The sequence below is a fragment of the Sinohyriopsis cumingii genome, chromosome 13 (genome assembly GCF_028554795.1).
Source record: "Sinohyriopsis cumingii isolate HCF-2022 chromosome 13, ASM2855479v2, whole genome shotgun sequence".
In the NCBI taxonomy this organism is placed as follows: domain Eukaryota; kingdom Metazoa; phylum Mollusca; class Bivalvia; order Unionida; family Unionidae; genus Sinohyriopsis; species Sinohyriopsis cumingii.
Window position 1 is genome coordinate 7,969,001 of NC_142973.1, and position 23,563 is coordinate 7,992,563.

Below are 23,563 nucleotides of genomic sequence, written 5' to 3' on the forward strand. Positions count from 1 at the left end.
GAATGAATCTATTACGTTACTAAAGAGATCGAAAGTTTCAACTTTTTTACTTTTAGCATGTTTCTATATATACGGATGGTTATTTTATGAAATTAAATTAATCTAATAAAATCCTAATAAACAATATCAGAATTTGATTGTGCGCTTTTGTTGATGAGTTTCGTGAATACGAAGCCGGTCTTGGCCCTTTATCTATCCAAATGCTTCACACAAAATGTTACAGACCTTTTTTTCCATACAATTCTACAATTCGGAATTATCGGATTATGGTTATTCTAATATAAATGTATTCATGCATTTATCCTGAGTTAAATGTAATGACATTGTATGAGACCATTATGCCTATGCACGAGAAGTTTGGATGAAATAATTAACGCATAGAATGCACCTGACGTTCAAGATCTTAAACAAAATACTTGTAACATTTCGATTATTTTCTCAGATAAAAAGGAAACACCTTTAAACTCTAACTTAAGACATTATATACTGTGTGTGCGGTTAGGTAAAAACTTCAATCAATCCGTAAAATTCTAATTTGCCTCTCGCTACGATTATATGGTCTGAAACCAAGTAACAGAAAGGATCGAAAATCAACCAAATTTGTAAAATTCAATAAATAATGTATTACTCTAGACTACAAAGTGAACATTTAAAAAAAAACTAAAGGATTGTGACTAAAGGATTGTGAATTAAATCCAAAATAGTCCTAACAGTTCTATCACAAGTCCAGACGTATCGAGTTCCAAACTAATTCAATTGGTGAACCGAATAAATTCCAATTTTGATGTGTTATACTCTCGAATGTACTAATATGCCAACAGTCTTGATATATCACAATGATATAGTCCAAAATATCCTTAAATGAATTCGAAATATTCCCAAAACAGCAATTAAGTTCGAAATCTTAAGCACCTTGTAATTCCGGTAAATAATTTAAATAAATAAAGACTCTGGAATATTAGCTGAAACACATCTAAAAGTGACTTCTCTAATGACAAGTGTTACAATCGGAATGAGTTATTCTGAAACAAACAACACTAATATAAAAGCTCAGTCACAATAAGACAGCAAGGATGAGGGTCAGCTACTTATCAAATTCACAAACAACTTGCTTATAGAACATACTTAATTTCTAGTTTTTAAAAACCCAAACCCCAGACCTTGAACTCAGCATCTGTAAACATGTTTACCTCCGATTGCAATGATCTTAATATATAATCTAAAATCGTAAAGAAATATTAGCTATGAACTATGTTGTTTACAAAATAGCGAGATTTTTGTCAGGTAGGTCCTCAACTCAATTACTGAACAAGGTCAATCACACAAGACGGAGACACATAACATATAATCATTGAGAAAAGCCAACGCACGATACATATTAAACACACACAAGTCTTTTCCGTCATCAAATCAGCGGTAGCTCGTAGTTTTATTTCATTAAAATAGCCTCTTCACACTGATCCAGAATACCTATCTCCGCCACGGCTAGTCAAGAGTGGTCGACTCTTATGCAAAGGGTACAGTGTAAGAGCTGGTCATGCCAGTGACCCCAGAAACTTTTTCATTCAGTAATGATTTTGTCAATAAACCAGGCTAATTTATTTTTTCAACATTAAGTGAGCACCCTGCGTCTGTATCAGAATTTGTTGTTCTCCCTTTCCACGCATTTCCAGCTTTCAAAAATAAAAAGGTCTATTTTCAGTCAGATTCCTTGCACACACGTCATATGACCATGCCCTTCAATAACAGCTGGTTAAACACATCTAGTTAAACACATTGTCGACTCAAAAATGCAAGGTTTCATGAATATCGAATGTCTCGTAAAGTCTGCTATATGCTTTGTTATGCATGAAAGACTTTGGGATTACATTATTTAAACTTCGAATCGGCGATTTTTATCTTGGGTGCAAATTTTGATCTGAAGTCACGCAGGCGAGGGGAGCTTGTCTCAAAATAGTGGCATGTAACTGTAAGGACTAAGGAGCTGAAGTAAACAAAAATTCACCTGAAGTACCGTGAAAACTTATTACTACCCAATATTAACCCTTAGAATTTACCGGGGTATATAACGTTCCAGACCAGTATCACATGACCTTTCATATCCAATCGCGTTGCAGAAAACTCATATTTATAAACACTGACAAATCGAATCATGCACTTTTTCAAAGTTTTACCTTTCTATCAATCGTTTTTCTATTTTAAGAATGATAGAGTCTGCAACAACTTTAGGATATATTTTACCTGCTGACTACTCAGATTTGCAAATTAATTAGTTACTAAGCAAATGTTCAACGTTGTATTACAGACTTCTACTCAAGGCAGTCTTCGTATTTTTACATCGTGAGCAGTGGGTAGTTTCATGTTTCGTTGAACTGAGTTGCTTTCATACCTATTGACTCTTGCTCCTATGACAGAAACTGCGTGACTGTTATAAATATTTTTACCCTATTGTATAAGTTTGATATATTCCTGGGCATTATGTTGACTGGTTCAATCGTGAGTACCTGGTTCTTCGCAAATACTTTGTTCATAAAGAGGCTATGAGCAAGAAAGAGATCATACCGTTAGTCAAGTGGATTCTGTTTCGGATTAGATCGCAACCATAAGTTTTATATATATATATATATATATATATATATATATATATATATATATATATACACACACACACACATTCTGAATGCTGTTGCTTAGTATATTGATGGGTCAAAATTCATAATCGTACCAGGCTGTGTTATTACTGCTATAACTCTAACGTATTTATGCCAAATTACGATTGATTCATTTCTTCCATTTTAGTCAGTGTGTTCTAATAAGACCAAAAACGCTTGACGTTGGATAATGTTCTACAAATTTTTCATGCCTGGACAATATCCGTAATCATTTCTTCCCGTAGATCCACAATAGAGAGCTTATTTCACACTGGTGAGAGATAAATTCAACACGCAAACTTCATACATTAAATTAATTCATCGATTTATGTTACAACATGCTGCTGTGTAAATGATGCCTTATTTGAGAACAGAAAATAAGCATGCGTCAATATGAAACGGATGCCCCCTCAAAGTGATGCAAGAGAAGTCTAAATTGTCGGTAAACAAGGGGAATCGTTCAGTTAAATTTGTTGAAAATGGTAAATTATTTGCACCAAATTTGGTTGTAATAGATAAAGTCCTTCAATAGTTACCAAGCAGAAATGAAATTCGCAACGGTCGTGACGTAACGGACCAGGACGGACGTATATGGGTAACATTATATGCCCATCTACATGAATATGGCGGTGACATGGAGAGCGAAGTTTGCAACACGTAAACCTTTACCCGAACAATACTGCATGTGATACCTTACTCTCATTAGTCCAAAAACGTACCTTAAAGTCGTAACAGGAAATTCAATGCAAACGCGATACTTGCGTGTTATAAACCTCCATTTTCCTTTCTCTGTTCTCATATAAAAAATATGTAACTTCAGTTCTGACGGATTTATCCAAGACTTTTGACTACCTCTCTCATGATAGTCTCATTTGCAAGTTAAGGGCTATTGGTATGTCAGATGACTCAGCAGGACTCTTACTGAGCAATCTGTCAAATCGAAAGCAGCAAATTAAGATGCTTGGTGTCTTGAGTAGCTGGATTGAAATTTAAAAAGGGTTTCTTCGAGTATAAATCCTCGGACCATTACTCTTTAACTTTTTTATCGCTGATATTTCTTTTGACTGAATAAGGCTCTTTTTCAAAACAATGCCGATGATGACACCTTGTTCTTTTCCTCATCGGATTTTGACATTCAAACACACTTGAAACAGAATCCAACATCCTGATTGACTAGTTCACCGCGAACAAGTGGCAAGCCATCCCAGAAACGTTTCAAGCATTAGCTATAGATAAAAAGACATTCAGTATGAATTATGTACTAAAGATAAGCAGTAAACGAATGTGAATAAATTATCAAACTGCTAGGAATTGGCGTTGACTATCAACTGCAATTCGATTCAAATGAAAAAAAATCTCTAGGTTTCAATGCTCTGTATTTAAACGTATTGGTCATAAGCTAAGTAGACTCAACAAACTGACCATATTACATATTTTTATCCTTTCCAACAGCAATTTCAGACTTGCCTGGCATTTGTGCAGTGACAAGAAAACTAATAAACTTGAAAAAGGCGCATATCTTCTTTAATTAAGGCATTAAATGTATCGCAGCACGATTTTAGTTCTAGTTTTGTTCTTTTGTCGTTCATTTAAAATTTGATTTTTTATCTATAATCCCTAGTAACATGGGTTGGGTGGGTGTTTTGTAAATTATCCTTATTTGTGATTTTAATTTATCCAAATACTAAATTAATTACTGCCTTTTAAAAATGCCTTTTAAAATGCTTTGCTTCCTCGTGAATTAAGTTATGCGCTGTGTGTTTTGTCAAATTTTATCTATGCATTATAATGTGTCTGTGTCTTGCAAAGCATCTTTTATATGTCAATATTTTTTATGTAATGACGGTGAAAAGCTGATAAGAGCTTATGTTAAATGTTGTTTTAGATCATGGCGATTTAATACAATCTTACCTTTCTAATAAAGCATTGTTTTCAATGTGATATTTTGTATGAAAAAGCAATACAATTGTTTTTGATGTCTGGGGCCAAAAACTATATTGTACAATGTAACTCCATTAATGTTTCACAGAAAAATTTAAAAGAACACTATGTGCGGGAGAATTACCCGTGGAATCCTACTGTACGGAAGCAAATATGGTGACTGTCCATCCTTGACTTTATATAAATCCATGATACGATCTTAGAATGGAAAAAGAATATAATTTAGACACCATCTACGTCAAGCACTTGTAATTAAATGCTGCATGAGGTTTTGCACTCAAATTACTATTTAATACTTATTCAACTGTTTTACTGTACACTCCTTCACGCCTGACTACATTTTGTCTTACTTTACAATGCGTTACGCTTGATGAAGATTTGTCTTTCAAAAGCGTTAGACCATCGTACAGTACAGATTTAGGCTACGAGTGTTTGCTACAAATTGTTTCATGGAAAAAAAACAACAAAATCATGACTTATTTAACAAATCGTGATCCGCTAAATCTTAACAAATCACGGAATCTATTCAGGTACAGGTCAGTTTTGGTTGAATGTTGACTGATATGTCATGTTTCCTGGAAGTTGGCACAACATAGATGTTTTGAACTAATACTATTCTAAAACCTTGTTACATATGGTGAATATGTAAAATCAATAGATTTTTGCTGCTTCACAGATTTTACAAGTATGGTTCTGTGATTATCAATTTAGTCGTGTCAAATTCAATGAAATAGTTGTTCGTTTGTCGCGAGCTTGCAAATGGAATATACCTTTAATTACTTACAAAGTAGGAAACAACATTGTTGTTTTTTTTGCACTGAAATACAGTATAAGGTAAATTTTTCTGAAATTATATATATATATATATATATATATATATATATATATATATATATATATATATATATATATATATACAATGTACGATTGTATGTATTAATTACATATCTTACAAATTTATAAAAATGTTACGAAATTCGCATGTTTATTTACAAAATGTTCTTTTTAATTTCTGCAAAATCAACTTTCAGCTCATTTGTTAACCGCTGCATTGAGGTTTCTTAGGAGAAGTGGTACATCAAAGAAAAATATACTGAAAGAAATGAGAACTAGAACTAGCAAAACGCATCAGAAAGAAACTTCAGGCGGTTATAGAACTGTACAACCTTTATGTATTCCAAATTCAGTGATGGTCCTACAGCCTCTATGTTCTTCTGCAGAGCAGTCCTAGGTTTGAAGGTTGCAATGACGATCTCTATTTGATGACATATGCTCTGGCTTCCCTGGAAATATAATGTACTAGAATCATAAAAAAGGAACAATGGCATATGGGTGACACAAACAACTGTATAAAAAGGCATGGCTATATACGGTGGCAATACACATATATATCCACATAAATAAACATGTAATACATATACAAATATTAATATATTAATATGCATGCTTGTGTTCCACGGTTGACATTGCCGGGATGGGAGTGGGAGACAAGCGCACCACTCCTCCAGAAATGTTCATACGGCTTGCGTCTCTGATCGCCTTTGTCAACTAAAATCCAGCTCCTGGCCTTCGCGAGTGGCATAGCTTCGAAGTCCGGCGGACCATGTTTCCACTAACAATAGAATGGGTGATGGCGGGCCACTTGCGCCTTAAAATCAGTCGCTTCGGGTAGATGGGACTCGTAAACCTTGGACGGTAGCTCATTTAGGAGAAGGAAAACCCCGATTTCAAACCTCTGCTGTCTTGAGGCTATACCCATTCACAGGAAAGGCTAAATGAGTAAACCCAACAGATAATCCGAAGACGGAGTCCCTAAGGCGGTCTGACATTGACTTCAACGTCATTCCAGCAACTCCTGCGACGCCGTTGGTGCCAAGCTGTATCGGCATTCGTCGTTCCATTGGGTCCACCAGTGGCATGGAAAGGGGGATCTGCTTCATGGGCAACAGATGATTCTCCATACCAGCCTGCCCAGGCTTCGTAGCTCCACTACAGAGGACACTCCAGCGTCGTCGTAGGGTGTCGGCACAACACGGGAAGTAGCAGTTTACCGATTCTAAGACAAAGCTCGATTAGCATAGAGCTTGGTGCCAAGGGTTGCTTCCGACGGTGGAAGAGATCACCGTGTCTCACTGGACAGCTACCGCCCGCCTCAAGCTGGGCAGCCCCCAGTTAGTAAAGTGCTGCCGGCCATGGCCTGCTTGCTTTACTCGGTGCATGGAGCCTACATAACCATCTCGACAAGTGGGCCACAAACTCCGCACCAGACAAGACTCAAAGAAGAAGTAAGGAGACTCAAGCTCTTTATTTCTCAAGCTGGAACATCAGGACCATGTGTCTTGGATTCACTGCTGACCTTTAGCAGATCGACGACGCATGGAAGACTGTTGTCATTGACAAGAACTCTCCCGACCGAACGTCGGCATTGCCTGCCTTCAGGAGACCCGACTGGCCGACAGCGGCACGGTCAGGAAAGCCAACTACACCTTAGTTTCGTAAGGGAAGCCCTCCGATGAACCTAGGCAGCAGAGTGTCGGCTTCGCTTTAAAGAACATGCTAGCAGACTTCACTGAACCTCCATCATCAGGTACTGGGAGAATCATTGCCCTCTGGCTGTCAGCATCTCCAGCGTGTAGGTCCCAACCCTGTGCTCCACCCGTGAGGAGAAAGACAAGTTCTATGAGTCTCTGGATCATGAAATATCCAGCATCCCCAACACTTAAGGCCTCTACATACGAAGAAACTTCAATGCTAGAGTGGGAGCTGACCACAAGATCTGGTCCACCTGTCTCTGCTCTCATGGAAGGGGCAAGATAAACGAGAATGGTCGGCCTATGTGTGATCAACACTTTCTTCAAATGCAAGGAGATCCACCAGGTGTCATGGAGACACCCACATTCACGCCACTGGCACCATCTAGACCTGGTCATTACCAGGCTTGTGGAACTGGCCAGTGTCCTACTCACCCGCAGCTACCACAGTGCCAACTGTGACATGGACCATCCCTACGTGGAATACAAGGTGCGAATAATACATAAGAAGCTGCACCACGTCAAGAAGGGTCACTCACGCATCAACACCTGCTATGCAAGTAACCAAGAAAAAATAGCCGTACATCAGCAAACTGCAGGAAGCTCTCACCAAAGCGAAACCTGATGACACCATCAACTCCATGTGGTCCCGACTCCGTGACGCTGTGTACAATTCAGCTATCACTGCTCACGGGAAGTAGGAGCGCAAAAATGACGATTGGTATGAGGCCGACTGGCACGAGATGGGCCCGTGACTGAGGCGAAGAGGAAAGCCCTCCTTAAATACAAGGCTGCACCTAGCCCTAGTACACTACCAGCCCTCAAGACTGCCAGGAACAACACCAAGCAGACCGCCCGGCTCTGCGTCAACACCTACTAGTTGAACCTGTGCACCAGTATAAAGAAAGCTGCCGACACCGGGGATGCAAGAGACATGTATGAGGGTATCAAGAAGGCAACAGACCCCCTTCACCCCCAAGACAACTCCTCACAAGTCCAAGACGGGAGAAGTCATCACAGACCTGGGGTCCAACAAGTTACTTCCAGAACGTTTAAAACCACTACTAGCACACACGGTGAAATATGAAAAGATCAAGTCTCAAGTGCCACCAGAGAATGCAGCAGGTGTCATTACATTACAGATTTGTAAGATTCATTGCAAGAGAAATTTAAACGACAGCGCCAAGCTAAAGATGCCTATCGTTTGAGATTGGATCGGGTTTATTACACAGGCAGAATTAACATCATCCAGACTTGTCGACAAAATTCAACACGTCTAACAACATAATAACGAGTTTAACATGACCCATGGAAAAACATATCTCCATACGACACTCGTTACACCACCCAGCGGTGAAATTCGCAATACCAAAAAACAGTATCGTCGAAACTGACAATAACCAATATTAAATGTGCTTCACCCGTGCTATCGTCGAGCGTCGAACGTATGCCTTGAAGAATGATATAACAGAATGGAAAAAAACATGGGAGAGCATTCGAAAATCAGACAGGTCCAAACAACCAAGAGAAACAGAACTCCATTTGAAGCAAGCAGACATCTGCAAAATGACGTTGGCTGAATTCCTGAAATACAAATACTACAAGACGTATCAGCTCATTGTTATGCTATAATAGTATACCCTCGAGTCGTTCGTAAAGTTCTCATGTTTCGAGGACCAGATTTCCAAGCTGTAAAATACATTCACGTGTACCATCATCAAGAGCGTTTCGATACCATTATTACTATAACAGGAGCATCTGTATACGGATGCTACTGCGAGATATATAACCAAGGATACGGCAATCTAGACCAACACATTCATTGTGGAAATACCTTACATGCCTGATGGAAAAGAACAAAAGCATTGCTCTACTTGCAAGCAAACATTTGTCAGTCATTCTTCTTGTTACATACTGAGCTACATCAGAAGAAACAAGTTCAAGAACAAAAGTATACATGCGGATTATTGATACAGTGTTCTACTTGTGGACATCTTATCCGAACCAACAATTCAAAGGAAAACGTTTTTCCGGAGAAGCAAAGATGCCATTCTAGTGACTAAGTCTTGGACTTTGCTCGTCAATGTTAATTCAGAAATAAATATGAGAATGAACTCGAGACAGAATTAATGAAGACAGAATAAAAAATGAAAGAAACAAGTAGATTCCAATATATATGTTTCTGTTTCTGAATGTACATAAAAGACTGGCATCAACAGCCCTGATTGTTACGTAGCTTATCGTCCTCGTAAACAATGTATACAGAAACCTTTACCATTTCACTGCAGTAGGAATCCAAGAAGATGAGACATACACGTTGAAATACTACAAAGAATTCTTCCAAAGTATGAAGACTTAGAAGATTACAAAACACATTTAAAGGAAGTGTCATCTCAGGACCAAAGATCTTCAAGGCGTGCGGTATACGTGTGTCAGTGACTGATTTCCTTACCACTCTGTACCAGTAGTTACTGTTGTAAAAACATGACATTTTTCAAACAGAAGGACATTCGAGTGAAGACTAATATACAATCTCGTTATTCCACTTTTTGTTGTCCTTAATGCTGCAACAAATTCAGTAACAGGAAGTCAATGACAGTGTTTTGGACTTTGAGGATTAACAAAACTTTTACAAAAACTATTTTCACATACAATCCAATTGAATGTTTGGACAATGTGTGATTTTTGTGACCGTATTAGTGACAATTTTTCTTGGATTTTGTTTTACCAGCACATTCGCTCGGAAAATCTACGAATAGCAAAGACATGACCATCAACACTTGATCTGTGCATTTATCTGTGCATGAAAGATTGACATATTAAAGGTGTTGCGTGTAATGACGAAGACACGTTATGTACATCCGTGTGAAGAAGACATTCTTTGTATTTTATCGCGGTACACAGTTACCAAGAAGTATATATAGCTAGTTGGTTACACAAAGGTATGACAGAAAGATGAAGGTGGCTGAAAAGGTCTTGGTTTCGATGCTTGGATACAAGAGACGGCTATTTATGCCAACGAAACTGTGCGTCGCGTATCAAAATGAAGTTGACAGAGTCGATGAAAGAAGAGAAGCCAGAAGTGAAGATGAAATAGAAACAATTATAAAAACAGCAGCAGAGGAAGAACCCCAAAGAGAGGAGGTATTACTACAAGTCCACGAAAGTAGGTGTAGTAGTTGTTGTTGTTGTTGTAAAGTACAAACGGAGAAAGTATAAAAAGAAAATGACATTCATGGAGAGATTGGAGAAAATGAATTCCACAGAGATCAGAAGAACATCAGAGTGTATTTAGATTCAATGTGACACAAAAACATCGAGAATGCTGTACACTTGTTTATATGCAACTTTGGTTATTTTAATTTATTTCTTATTAATGTACGGGATAATTTATTCCTTATGCATTTTATTCGTATTTTCATTATTATACACTGAAATGCAAATGTGTTTTTCTTGTCGCACTTTCCGTGACAAGAGAACAACTTTGAACGTGTACCAAATATGTAAAATGTCTTGTGTCTTTGATGGTGATCTCAGAATTCCAAACACTATTGTAACGGAAGCATCGTCCTTCTCCGTTTTCAAAGTGATTGAAGAAATTGCGAACATAAGACACAATTCAATAAGTCTTACGAGGGTTTATTCTGACAGCACGTCTATTACTACAAGGCATAATTCTCATACCCCATCAAAATATGTTTTGAAACAAAATCTATATATACGTTGCCACAACTGGCTGGTAAAAGAATCAACATTGGAAGAAGAAAAAAAAAACCAAATTCATTTTGAAACCTGGTGGAAGTGAATTTTTTTACCACATTAGCCATTGTCCAATTTGAAATAAAACAAATCGAACCGAAGATTACATAGATCTGAATAACAGTCACTACGTGTACAAGAATATCAAAGTTCTCAAAGTTGACAACACCAATCCATTTGTTGATGTCAGATTACCTCCAGTCAACAATTTCATACACTCGGTGTTCAGCGAAGTGGATTTTTACTTGAATAAGAAATTGGTGAGGAACAGCATGGATAATTACCATTAACGAGAGTACCTGGAAAATCTGCTAAAATTCAGAAAGGAAGCCAAACAAACACCCCACATCTGGATATCTCTGTGGTATGGAAGCCTCACACTTTGGATATCTTCAGCGACAAAGAGATGACAGAAAGTCCTAACAATGTCGGATTTAAGGACTGTCGAAACAAAATCAAACAAGAACCCATTATGAAGGATCGTTTGCATTTGGACATATGGTTGCAAGAAGATTATTTGTTAAATAGAGAGGCTGTATGCCTGAGGCTGAATCGACTCAGTATCGTGTTTCATATAATGGCTAATGCTAACGACTAAAATACTTTCATTCACGTGCGCCGTAGGGAAGTTTAACTTAAAGTTTTACCGACATTCAAGTTTCTTCTACAACGAGTGGAAGAGAAAACCTTACCAGTTGCTTCTCGACTCTGATCCAAGATCGAAGGTCATGTTTTCCAAAGTCCGAGATAGAAGTCACTTTAGATAGGCAGACGCTGTGTACCAGACCCTCTGAACCTAACTTTGCCTATAAAAAGTATCTGAGAATTTACTTGACACTGTTTGAAGTCACAAGATGGTTAGGTACCAACATCAGCCACAGCATTTTGCACGACCATTATGACAGAGTTTATGGTTTCTGGGGCTGTGGTTTCACTCCAGACCAAAGTAGCAACGAGAGACATTTGTACCCTATGAAATCGGGTCAACTTCGTGTGGTACTTCAGTTTGTCTAGCAGCTCTAGCGAACACAGTGAACATTAATTTGTATGCAGAATTTGTCAATACTCGGGAAAAAACAGATTGAGAGCAGTGATCTTAAAATATTAGAAAATATGGAAGGCGACGAACCTAATGGGATAGGTGACGAGAATGTTGTTGATCCAAAACAAGAAGACAAATATAGTTATTATATCAAAAAGGCCTAAACAAGAACATCATTTAGTCGCCTGTTTTACAACTGACTTGAACGAACGAACCACTAACTTGACCAGAGAACATTGTCATGAAAATCATATTGATCAGTATAGTCGGACATAACAAATATCTGATGAAGAATCAATAATAAATGTTGGAAGTGTATCTAGATGAGGCCAGTAATCTCCTTCATAAAAGAAAACGTTGATATTATTAAATATGTTAATTTTGATAGAGTACAGAGAAATGAGTAGGGAACACTAGTGTTGTCACAACAGAGGTGGCAACCAATGGCACTCATGTTAGAGTGACACTGACGCGGCCATGCTGTAGAGTGAGACCAACAGTGAGGGCTACAAGTCCTCACAACAGCAGATTAGTAGGTCCCACACACATAAGATTGCGATATGGAAATGGAACATCCACTGGGAATCCCCCTCCGCCTGAAGAAAAGAATATGGAGCAGCTGCATCAACAAAAAAGTCGACAATAGTCCCAAAAACACAGGATTGTGAAAGTGAGGAAAATCATCCCACGTCACCACTTCAAGTCTCCGTCAGTCCTTGGGTGGAAATAGATTGGTAGAATATCTGCTGCCTGTGACGCTAGACTTGGGTGGTGTGAACATTAGGTGTACAAAATATAAAAAGCCCGTTTCATGGCCATCACAATCTCTTGAAGAGACAGATACGACTCAAACTTAGTGCCAAAAGAAATGTGTTTTATATTTGTGTATGTCCATGTTAAGAATGTGAACCCTACCACTGCGTGATAGTGTGTGTGTGTGTGTGCATATAAAATGCTCATATAAACATTCATCAGTAACAAGAGCGTTTTGTATGGAATAAAGAATAGTTTGTTTTATGTCAGTGTCGTTTCTGTAGAATTTTATTTTGTATTAAACCTACGAATGCTTTCGCTCACATTTTTTTCTTTTGTTACGACCCTGTGGTCAAAAACTAAGTAACAGAAATAAGCGAAACCAAAACGCTTTGTAAAACTAAAAAAAAGAATTGAATTGGCAAGTCATAAATTAGAATGTGAGGCGAAGTTACGGTGTTATGACGTAAATCCAAAATAATCCTGATAACATTTTATGATAGTCGTAAGTGAATGAAAACTTCTGTATAAATTTCGAAACCGGAAATGTACTGGTTCGCCAAGAATCGTGACGTTGTCAAGATGGCGTAGTCTAGAACTCCTTCGAATAGTTAAAATAGTTCCAGAATAACATTATAGTCCAAATAATGAGCACTTTCTATTTCCACTGAATAGTCCGAGCAAATGCTCTTCCTCTTGAATGAGATCTAAGTGCAACATAAAACACGTCTGCAGACTTACGACGTGAACACAAGAAATGAGGATGACTCCAAAATCGGAACGAAGCTGATTGCTTAGTTTTCTCCTTATATAGACCTAATAATACTACTCTTATTTTACGATGTACCCCACGTGACAAACCATACTACTTATTTTGCGTCGAACTTGCCTGTTCGTGTGACCTAGCCGAACCAATGAGAAGTTACTAAATTCTTCTTGAAACGTTGAGACCCCATCAGTCAATAAGAAATTAATCCAAAGGCGTAATTGTGTCTTATTGTTCAGATTATTATTAAAACAATTGTCAACACATAAGTAAGCATCTATTTTTAGATCCTATGTAGTATTGTGATCTTAACCGGCTCAGTCAAGTAGGCAGAACTAACCAGAGATATTCTGTACAATTTACAGCCATGAATAAAAATTATAAAAATGAGATAAATTATGTATCAGGAGTTAACAAATACAGATACACATAACAAACTCTACTATGGAGGGATGTTTTCCTTCATGTCCCTGCTTCTGCCATATAAAGTGGTGGTTTCATCAGTCGTGTAAGAGTATAAAAGAGAAATGAATGACAACGTATGAACATTTCCAAATAAGGAACCTGATGGAGGAAATCAGTTTTATGGAGAGAGTGAAGTATATCCTACACCAGATAGAGAGAACGTTGTTACCCCAACCAAAATCATATCAACAGCGAGAAGACCTCACTTACAACAGCCAAAAGATTTGTGAAAGAAGTAATGTAGAATGAAGTGGCGAAGATTAAGGCAACCTGGGAGGAAGAAAAGAGAGAAAATAAGACAATAAAGAAGATGGAATTTCAGCGTGTCAATGACACCTGGATGAATGCGCAGGAGAAAATGCGCCATTTTGGACATAAAGACTGTATTCGTGATGTGGAAAAATGGCCCAAGAACCTACTTTTAACCTGGAGATCTTCACAAAAACATCTTGGTGTAAACAATGTACAGCCTGTGGTGTCTGACCTGGAAGCTGTAACCACTAAGGGAGAGGAGTGGAGGAAAAACAGATCCATCAAGAGTCACTCAGATCTCTGGAAAAGAGAGATACTAATCATTTGCCAAAACATTTCGCATGTATATACATGTTTATGTATGTTTTTTTTCTCTTTAACTAATCCATAAGACCCTTTAGCTCTCTTCATTTCTGTGATAGTATAGTATGCTCGTGTATGGGAGGTTGTAGAGAAATTCTACAGCACTAAAAACGTTTTCTTTGTTTTTTTCAATGAAGAGTATTTAGAAATATATATATTTCATGCCACACTGCTCTATCAAACTCTCAATATGAAATACCTTGCTGTGAAGACAAATTAGTTTTATATGAAATATTATGGTTTTGAATGGTTGCATCGAATGTCGTACTTGATATTACGGACAATAGTAACACAAACAATATAGTACACTGCACTTTTCTTTTATCATAAACAGATATCGAGAAATCCGCGTCTGAACTTTCATAACCCGAGAAATCCCTCATCAAATACCAACCAAATTTACATATTCTGCATCATAAAAGATTTTATTTCCTTCTTATATTGTAAGCAAACAAATTATTTAGTGTGTCTCAAAGAAAACTAAAACTTTGCTTATTGACTTCGAAATATTTTTGGGGCTAAAGCTTTGGCTAGTTTCTGTGAATGTGCAATAGAGAAATATGTTTGAAGGTATTATATGTATAATGAATGTGTTGCATTTATGCATACATATTGTGATGTCAAACACATTTCTTGTACCCTGCATCTGAATGAGTTCAGAGCGTTGATTTGTAACATTTAAGTAAAATTAGACTCCCCATTAATTAATTGATTGATTCTAGACTTGGTGTAGGCCCAGACTCCAACTCCAGGCCAGTATTCCAACCAATGAATTGATTTATTCTAAGCTTATTGTCGGTCCCGACTCAAGAGGTGCTGGTCACATCCAAACCAGTATTCCAACAATATATTTACCTGTGGCATAGACTGTACATGACGTCGATACTGACTACAAGCTTCTATAAGACTTTGAGGAAGTAAATCCTCTGTGTTGCCCATGCTGGAACTTGACTCTATAATCATTCTCCGTAGGTCACTGATTGCTGTCTGTATCCTTCCAAAGTTGTTTCTTACATAAGATAATGGCAAAATCAGCTGAAAATAGGGATCAATGTTTAGTGATAAAATTTGTACAACATCCGCTGTAAGAGCAGACTGTTTTATAAAGAAAAAAAAAACATTACTCAGCTGTTAAGGACTCACTGTATTATATATTGTAAGGGAAAGAGGACCTTTAAAAATCATGCAAATTGCTTTAGCAAGAGTATTTCTAATGTTGGAAAAGTCAATGCATCTAGCTGAATGTTACATTGTACTTTTCAGTACACACTACTGTCTACACAAGATCTTCAAGCTAAAAATCAACACAAAGTGAATAGGCAATCATGTTCTCTCAAAGAAACATGATTGATGAGTTTTCAGTGTTCAGTGGCTAATTCACTGGAAACAAGTATGAAACGTCCTACGTTGACTTGTGGATTAAATTATAGCAACCCCTTTGCCAGTGATCCTAAATTCATTCCATTCCTTCAACAGAATTCTCACAAGATTTGATTGTTACGGAGCTGAAACGAAATTTAATTTACTTTTACACGATATCGTCAGGTACTATATTTCTAAAACTTTCTTTCTGCAATACCTTCCATTATATTTAGACATTCTAAAAACAACTGCGAATATTCTTTCCTTCTTGTTAAATATGTATTATACGACAATAATAGAGTATAATCAGCCATAATTTTAAACTGTGTCAGTTTATACAATCCTTACACCTTTCCATTTTTATTTTAATGGGTCTTGCTATATTCGTATCACGTGACATTCCAACCTTGCGGTAATCATATCGCTCAACGCTCAATACAGTTGAAGTTTTACTGGTGCACACTAACTGCAAACACACTAACTGTAAATATCATTCATCTAGACAATACCACTCAATCGGAACATTATTTCAGTTTATAAAGCATCACTGTCCAAAAATACCTAATGCAATGGATACCCATACGTTTTATTGTTGTGATGGCATGTCTTTTATGTCGCCTTTATTTCTATATCCCGGGGACAGTAATTAATGGGATGATTCCTATTTTGTTGATTATTTATATTATAATTCTAAATATTGATTTATTTAATCAATTTTATCAAATTAATTTACAGTTATAATAGATCATCATTTTGGTACGGTTACATTCGTTGATAAATATTTATAATTTTTTGGGGGGAAATATCATATAAGTTGGTGCATATACCAGTAAAAAAGACACACAAAGAATAAATAAGTTCATAACTTTTAGAGAATAACTACTTTTGGACTAAATATAAGAAAATATTTCACGAATGAAGTGGAGAAGATTGTATTGTCAAAAGTTGCGAAGCAACTTACGATAATACAAAATGTTTCTACTTCACGAGCAAAATATAGAAGATATCTACGTTTTTTTTAGTAGATATAGGGAAATATTTTAGAAGTGAATTGGAAACATTGGACTGTCGCGAGTGGTTAAACCAACAGTAACCATACACAATATTTCCGTTTCACTTGTGAAGTATTTCCTTATATCTATTCAAATAAAGTAGAATTTATTTTTATTATACAGTGTTTTGGCAAAAGCCTTTGATTTTCATGGATTGTTTTCTCCATTCTGTGTCAATGCGATTCACGGCTGCATTTACTACATCGATAAAGAAAAGTTCCGAAATGTTATAATAATTTTAAGACAGCAATCTTTTACAAATTAAAATTGTATATAATGCTTCAAACTCTGAATTTTGTCAAATGAATGCATGTTTTCAAGCAAAAGTGAAGAGATTTTATTTTCTTAAACACATTTCTTGCACGGATCGATCCAGTAGTGAAAGTTGCGAACAACGTCCAAGGGGTGAGGTTACAAGAGCAACATGACAGAATGAACCAACAGGAATTAGAGCGTAACATCATCAAACAACAAATTTTAAAAATTTTTGTTTGTAAGGATGTGGCTTGTTATTTTGTTTATTTCATCATTCATACTTGACTTTTTCTGCTTTGAAAGGCTTGATGTCTATTCCTGTCCCATGTTGTACCTAAATTTCAAATGTCACTTAATTTCGGTTTGCAACCGACACTAATCAATGCCTGATTTCTTAATCATTTCCAGACATGAACGTGATTGTGATGACAGTTAAACTTGCAACTCAAACGGTTTTATTAAATGAGCTTGTCATTGAGTGTAACAGACATGGTACTAAATGTGTGACGTAGAATATCGAATGAGAACAGGCCATACAAGCTCAGTCATCGACAATTTGCATGATTCGTGTGGAAAACTAATTTTAAAGGAGTTAAAACTTAAAGCCCTTTGAGGTCCTTTTCTAGGCATCTTGACGGCGCATTTCCACTGATTTCAAAAATATATTTCAGAGGATCAACAGTCTTGACACACTTTTAAGATCTAAGCAATCTAATAGGAAGAGAGAGAGTGGAAGAGTAGAAGACAGATAAAGAAAGAAGAAAAATTAAAATATGTCTATATATGGAAATACAGGTCTAAAAAACGTGCAAAGGATAGCTATACTTCCTAAATGGAAAAGGCTGCAGTTCCAAAAGTGATATCATCTCTGTGGCGATAAAAGCAGAGTCACTACTGTGGCGATAAGACTTTTCTCCCTTTGATTTATAATCAATATCTCATTATAAAATAAGTAAATATTCCTTATATCTTCATTTAGTGTGGATATCAATAGGCCCTAAAAATCGCTATGTCCATCCCAGTGGTACCAACTGACCTGGCTGGCTCTTGAACGATGTCGTTCATCGTAAGCGATTTTTTGACGAATGGACAATATTAAGCAACAGTCTCTAAAGTGCCAACAACCTTGCAGATTAGCTTCATTAATAAAATTCTCCCATGAAGAAATGTCAACGAATTTGAATTCTGACAGATATTACTGACAACACATGATAAAAAAACAATTTGCAAGAAAAGCTTAATAATATTCTTCTAGCTGTTGCTCACGCAACACACACACACACACACACACACACACATATCTATATATTATAATTGACATTCAATGCAACTGTCATTTATTTAGGGATAATAAAATTGTTTTATAAAAATTATACTTTTTATATTAAATTTGTCAACAGCGCTGTAGAGTTCACTTCATCTATGGGAACGCTATCCATCCAATAAGAAATATAACCATATTGCAAGAATTATTTCATGCAAATAGACAAAATTCCAGCAAATAGATAAATTCCTGCCAAGATTTACATTTGCCATTAGAAAAGCTGATTCAATTTGAAAGAAAGTATTTTTCAGACAATGAATTCTTTAAGAATAATTGTCTTAATTAACTTAGTAAACATTCCTCGAGCTGACTGTAATTTCTTAAGAACGATGCATTCTTCAAGAAGACATTCCCTTTTCACGTACTTACTTTGTAAAGAATGAACTACTCTTCCAAAGTAGGTGATAATTTTTCAGATTTTGTTTTAATATAAAACTCATTGAAAAGTAAACTTTTTAATTAGATATATAAAGTTTAATCCTGAAACTATTTGTACGAATACATTCTTGTAGCCGGATACCTCACCTTCTCGTTCATAATTTGGAGACGGTATATTCAATTAGCCTATTAATTTCTGTAGAGAAAAAAGAAGTGACTTTCTTAATGACAACGATATTTTATTGTGTTGAGAGATATATTGTGCTAAGTCAAAGACATGAACCACCTATATTATTCCATTAACTATTTTATTCTCCCTATAGAATAAACGGAACTCGAACTACAATTAAAGAAAAACATTAAAAGGTTATAATCTTCGATCATGAAAATATAATTTCTTTTAAAGGATCGGCAGTCTTGAAGTTAGCTTTATTTAAGACAGAACCTTTAAGCAAATCAGCGATATAATCAATATTTTAAAAACAAATACTCGTCACAACTTTCAGCAAAATTATAAACAATGTTCATGTTAAATTTTTAATTTCATAAATACAAGAGCAATATAGACATTAACGTTTAAAATCTGTTAGGAAAGCAATCACAAAAAGTATGTTAAAAATAGTCGAAAATGTCTAAACACTACTTTTTGGGCAGAGAAGATTGAAAATACGATAATTGTACATTTTGATTTCAGATTAAGGTTACAACATTTCGTACTTATTCGAAGCATTCAACATAAAATGGCATTCGGTAGGCGTTGAAGAAAAAACCCGTCCCATCTTAATTAATAAATAAATACAATCGGGGTTAATTACCAGATATCGATGATTTACTCATTAACATGAATGATGGAACATTATTTAAATGCAAGAAGAAGAATACAACGTAGATGAGTAGGTGACAAATCATTGTGTTGTTTTCTCCACAGTAAGTGTCGACATCGTTGGAGGTTCTTCTTTGTGTGTGTGTGTGTGTGTCTCTCTCTTTCTCTCTCTGTCTGTCTCTCTCTGTCTCTCTCAATTCATAAACACTTAGGCTGTTTTAACACTTTAATAAAGGAAGACCCCATCAATACACTGACATCAAATGAAATGAATCCGGTCTTGTCAACGTAATCAATTGAAAAGATTTAACATAAAACCTACAGTTTTGTAATCAACCTCATACTTCATATCAGAGCTCAAAAAATACTTAATAATTTATTTATTAAAGTCTGATCCGAACGAAAGTCATGTACACTTCAGATGAACCGGATAAATTCGGCGTATCCTGTAAACCGTGGAAATAAAAGTTGATGCAAATTTTTACACAAACAAAACCCACTACTTGATGGGATCAAAACATGTTGATCCAGAAGCCATTCATATAAATTTGATATTCTATCTGTGTAATGAAATAAGAATGAGCTACTTCCAATTGCAATACAATACTCGTGGCAATAATTATTAATCATCGATTTACGATCGTTCTTTATGTGGGTGCGATCATTCCCAGCAAGCATATCTTCCAGACTTCAAAAGATGCGAGCTTAGTCATCGAACGGCTTGTTTCATAACCTTATCATACCATGGCAAGATAAGTGCAAAGTCAAAGCTTCTGCATGTGTCCCTACAATTATACAGTACAGTTTCAGCAGCCATTTGTTTAAATGTATTGTTAAATTAAACTTCACTGGCTCATACCTGATCAATGTCTCTCTGTATCAATGTTCAGTATATACAACGGTAATAAAGAGTCTCCATACTCCTGTAGAAATTGGATCTCTTATGTTGGCATCGGGGACTGAAAAGGTTCGACCGGAAATTTGATTGTATCTTCAACATGGTGTAGCGCAGAAAGAGCATATGGATGACGGTCCTTCTGATTGGGATTCTGTCCAAAGTCTGTAGCCGATAAATTGGCCAAAAGTGTGAGATAGTGGAAAAAATAAAACAATCCTACAAAAAAAGCTTACTACAATAAGTTCCAGTCTAAGAAATTTGGCAAATATCGGGCTAATTTTCATCGTCTACTGTGTTAGATGTGAGTAGTAAACACTGACTCGTATTATTACGCAGTAACGACCAAGTAATCTAATTGCGAGTGTTCAGGTATTTCTGAAATGGATCAGAAATGCCAAGCTGAAACCTTTCTAAACGGGAGAAAAACATAACTAATATTCCAAAAGGTAAAAAATATGCAGATACAAATGTTGCTGCTGAGAATTTATTTGCTGTTGTATTTGCTCTGTAATAACTTAATTTTGACTATCACCCTTATTATTCACTAACTACGTGCAAAACAAATCAGGCTCCAAAGAAAAATAGCCAAACAAACAAACAAACAGAAGAGAAAGATTTTTTGTCAAGGAGTCCTGTGAAAATACTTTGCTTTCATACCCAACTGTCCAGCAAATTTTGGCCAGGAAATTCATACTTGCTATATACATGTTGCCAATATTCATTGTAATATTGATACACGATTTGAAATATTAATTTTTCATCCTCAGACGTGAGCTTTTTTGTGTTTTTCCCACTTACATCCCATAAGCATACCTATTCCATTTACTTTATCATGTAATAGTCCTTAATGGTAGTCAAGGTCTTAATACTTATCCACAAATATTCTATGGCTTACACGTTTCATTTAAAAAAAATATTTATTTCAATGTGTTACGAGTAAGATTTCCATATTTGGATTCGTTACAAAACACTTCCATGCATTTTCAAGAATACCAGCGTTGTATACAAAAAATTTCAAGAGCTGGAAACAAATCAATCTAGGAAACGGCATCTGGTGCCCAGAATTATTTCTTTAATTCTTTCAATAAACGTTTATATCTGATCTCGTGCATGACGTTCAGTGGGCAAACAGATTTCGTAGATATTACGTACATGTGAATCTTTTCTTCCATCAATATTTTAATTTCCCGATACTAAATTTTTCATTGTTTTCTATCTTTATGATAGGATAAGTGTTTATCAATTTTACAAAGTGTGTTTCTACGAGTTTTGCTGTTGTTGAAAATGTCGAAGTGTAATGCCTTAGTATATACGTTGCGAAGAATAAATAATAACCTCTTTTTCATTCTGTATCGCCGAGTTTTGCAAAAGTCCTTTTCGAAACCAACTCAAGATTAATGTTAATTCTTCTGTTAATCTTTTTTCCAAACCTTTCGTGGAAATTTAATGATGGCGTCGAAAACACAAACAACAAAACAAAATAAAACATATTGCTTGGAAAAGTATTTGTTGGGTTCTTGTTTGTTACTTTGTTTCCAAGTACAGCAACACAAGGAGGTTATTAATGCAAACGGCAAATGGAGTAAAGTGTTTTGCCCATGGACACAACACTGTCGCCGACACGGACTCAACTAAAATTATGATTGAAAACAGCATCCTTCTAGACGCGAGACCGGCACGCTACCCAATTAAGCTGGGAAAAACGCGAGATCTAGATAGCTTCAAACAAAATACAATTAATGTGCATCTTTCTGTAGCAGCCAACTGCACAGATAAAACATCGGAAAAAAATAAATCATAGTTAAGCCTAAAAATAATAACTTCCAAACACAAGCCAGTATTTTCCGGAACTTTAAAAATTGAAATTAATGAACAAATTTAACTTAATATTTAAAAATATTTCTTTCTACATCTAGGTTTTTCCATTTTTTACCTTATTTTCGGTGGTGTCTGGTAACCCCAAAATGCTGAATGCATGATGCTTACCTCTGCACATCCGTTGAGAACGACTATGCTGAAGAAAGGGATCCTGGAGGCTCCGCTGAGCGTACAAGCGATGGCAAATAAATTCTCCAGAGCCTCACAGAGGTCAATGCCGACATGGCAGTCAAATGGCGGAGACAAGTCGACTATCAGTGTCCTTGCTAAAATAATTCAAAATAAACAAATCTTTAGATTCTTCGACCCATTTCTACTTTCATAGAACATCCTAAAGTAGGTAAAAAATCGAAGCTAAGTCCTCCAGCTTCACCCACCTCGAATTGTTAGAAAGTAGAAAGGGACAGACAAGTCTCCTTCAGACAATAAACTCAACATTTGTCTTTTGCATATCATAAAGTTAGATCAACGTTTCGAACGGAAGTTTTAAAAATTTCGGTTTTTGCAAGTATTAATCAATTTGTCGGGGCATTTTTAGCTAAGGAGTAAACAAAATTTCAGACAATTACCAACTTAAACTTACGCCACGAAGCATGGTGATGTCCACTTGAAACATTGTTATAATAATAATAATAATAATAATAATAATAAAAATTATAATAATAATAAAAAGCGTACCCTACTTTAACCTATCCCAGTAAGAAATACTACCGGGATTATCGAGTCATGAACCTTCCTTTGAATTCAGTCTAAATTCTGTGCCGATAGATTAAACCAATATTATATTTAAACATCCTATATTTTTATTCAGCCATTTCTATTAAACATCGACGTTGAACTACCAGTGTGTATAGATAACATAACATTGAGATTGTTCAAGGATAACTGTACATGAGGATCTGCCTCATCACTTCACAACAAATAACGAACTGGGAATAAAAACATTTTTCAAGAGTTGAACAAAATTGTGGAATGTTTTATTTTGCAACTAAGGTCAATGTACATTCAGCTCAAGTCTATTTTCAAATCGCTGAGAATCCTAAAGGCAAAAATCTACATGTCAAACTCAC

At 36.1% G+C, this 23,563-nt stretch overlaps 1 protein-coding gene across 2 annotated transcripts in view; it reads right to left on the reverse strand.

Annotated features, from left to right (window-relative positions):
• Positions 1-23,563, reverse strand: part of LOC149784910 (meiosis 1 arrest protein-like) — a 102,480-nt gene that overhangs the window by 56,727 nt on the left and 22,190 nt on the right. For both annotated transcript variants that reach the window (XM_089931158.1, XM_089931159.1), the window contains exons 3-5: positions 22,602-22,759; positions 15,379-15,558; positions 5,759-5,875 (exon numbers count right to left, since the gene is read on the reverse strand). In XM_089931158.1, coding sequence (XP_089787284.1) covers positions 5,759-5,875; positions 15,379-15,558; positions 22,602-22,759 — 455 coding nt within the window. The remainder of the gene's footprint in view (positions 1-5,758; positions 5,876-15,378; positions 15,559-22,601; positions 22,760-23,563) is intronic.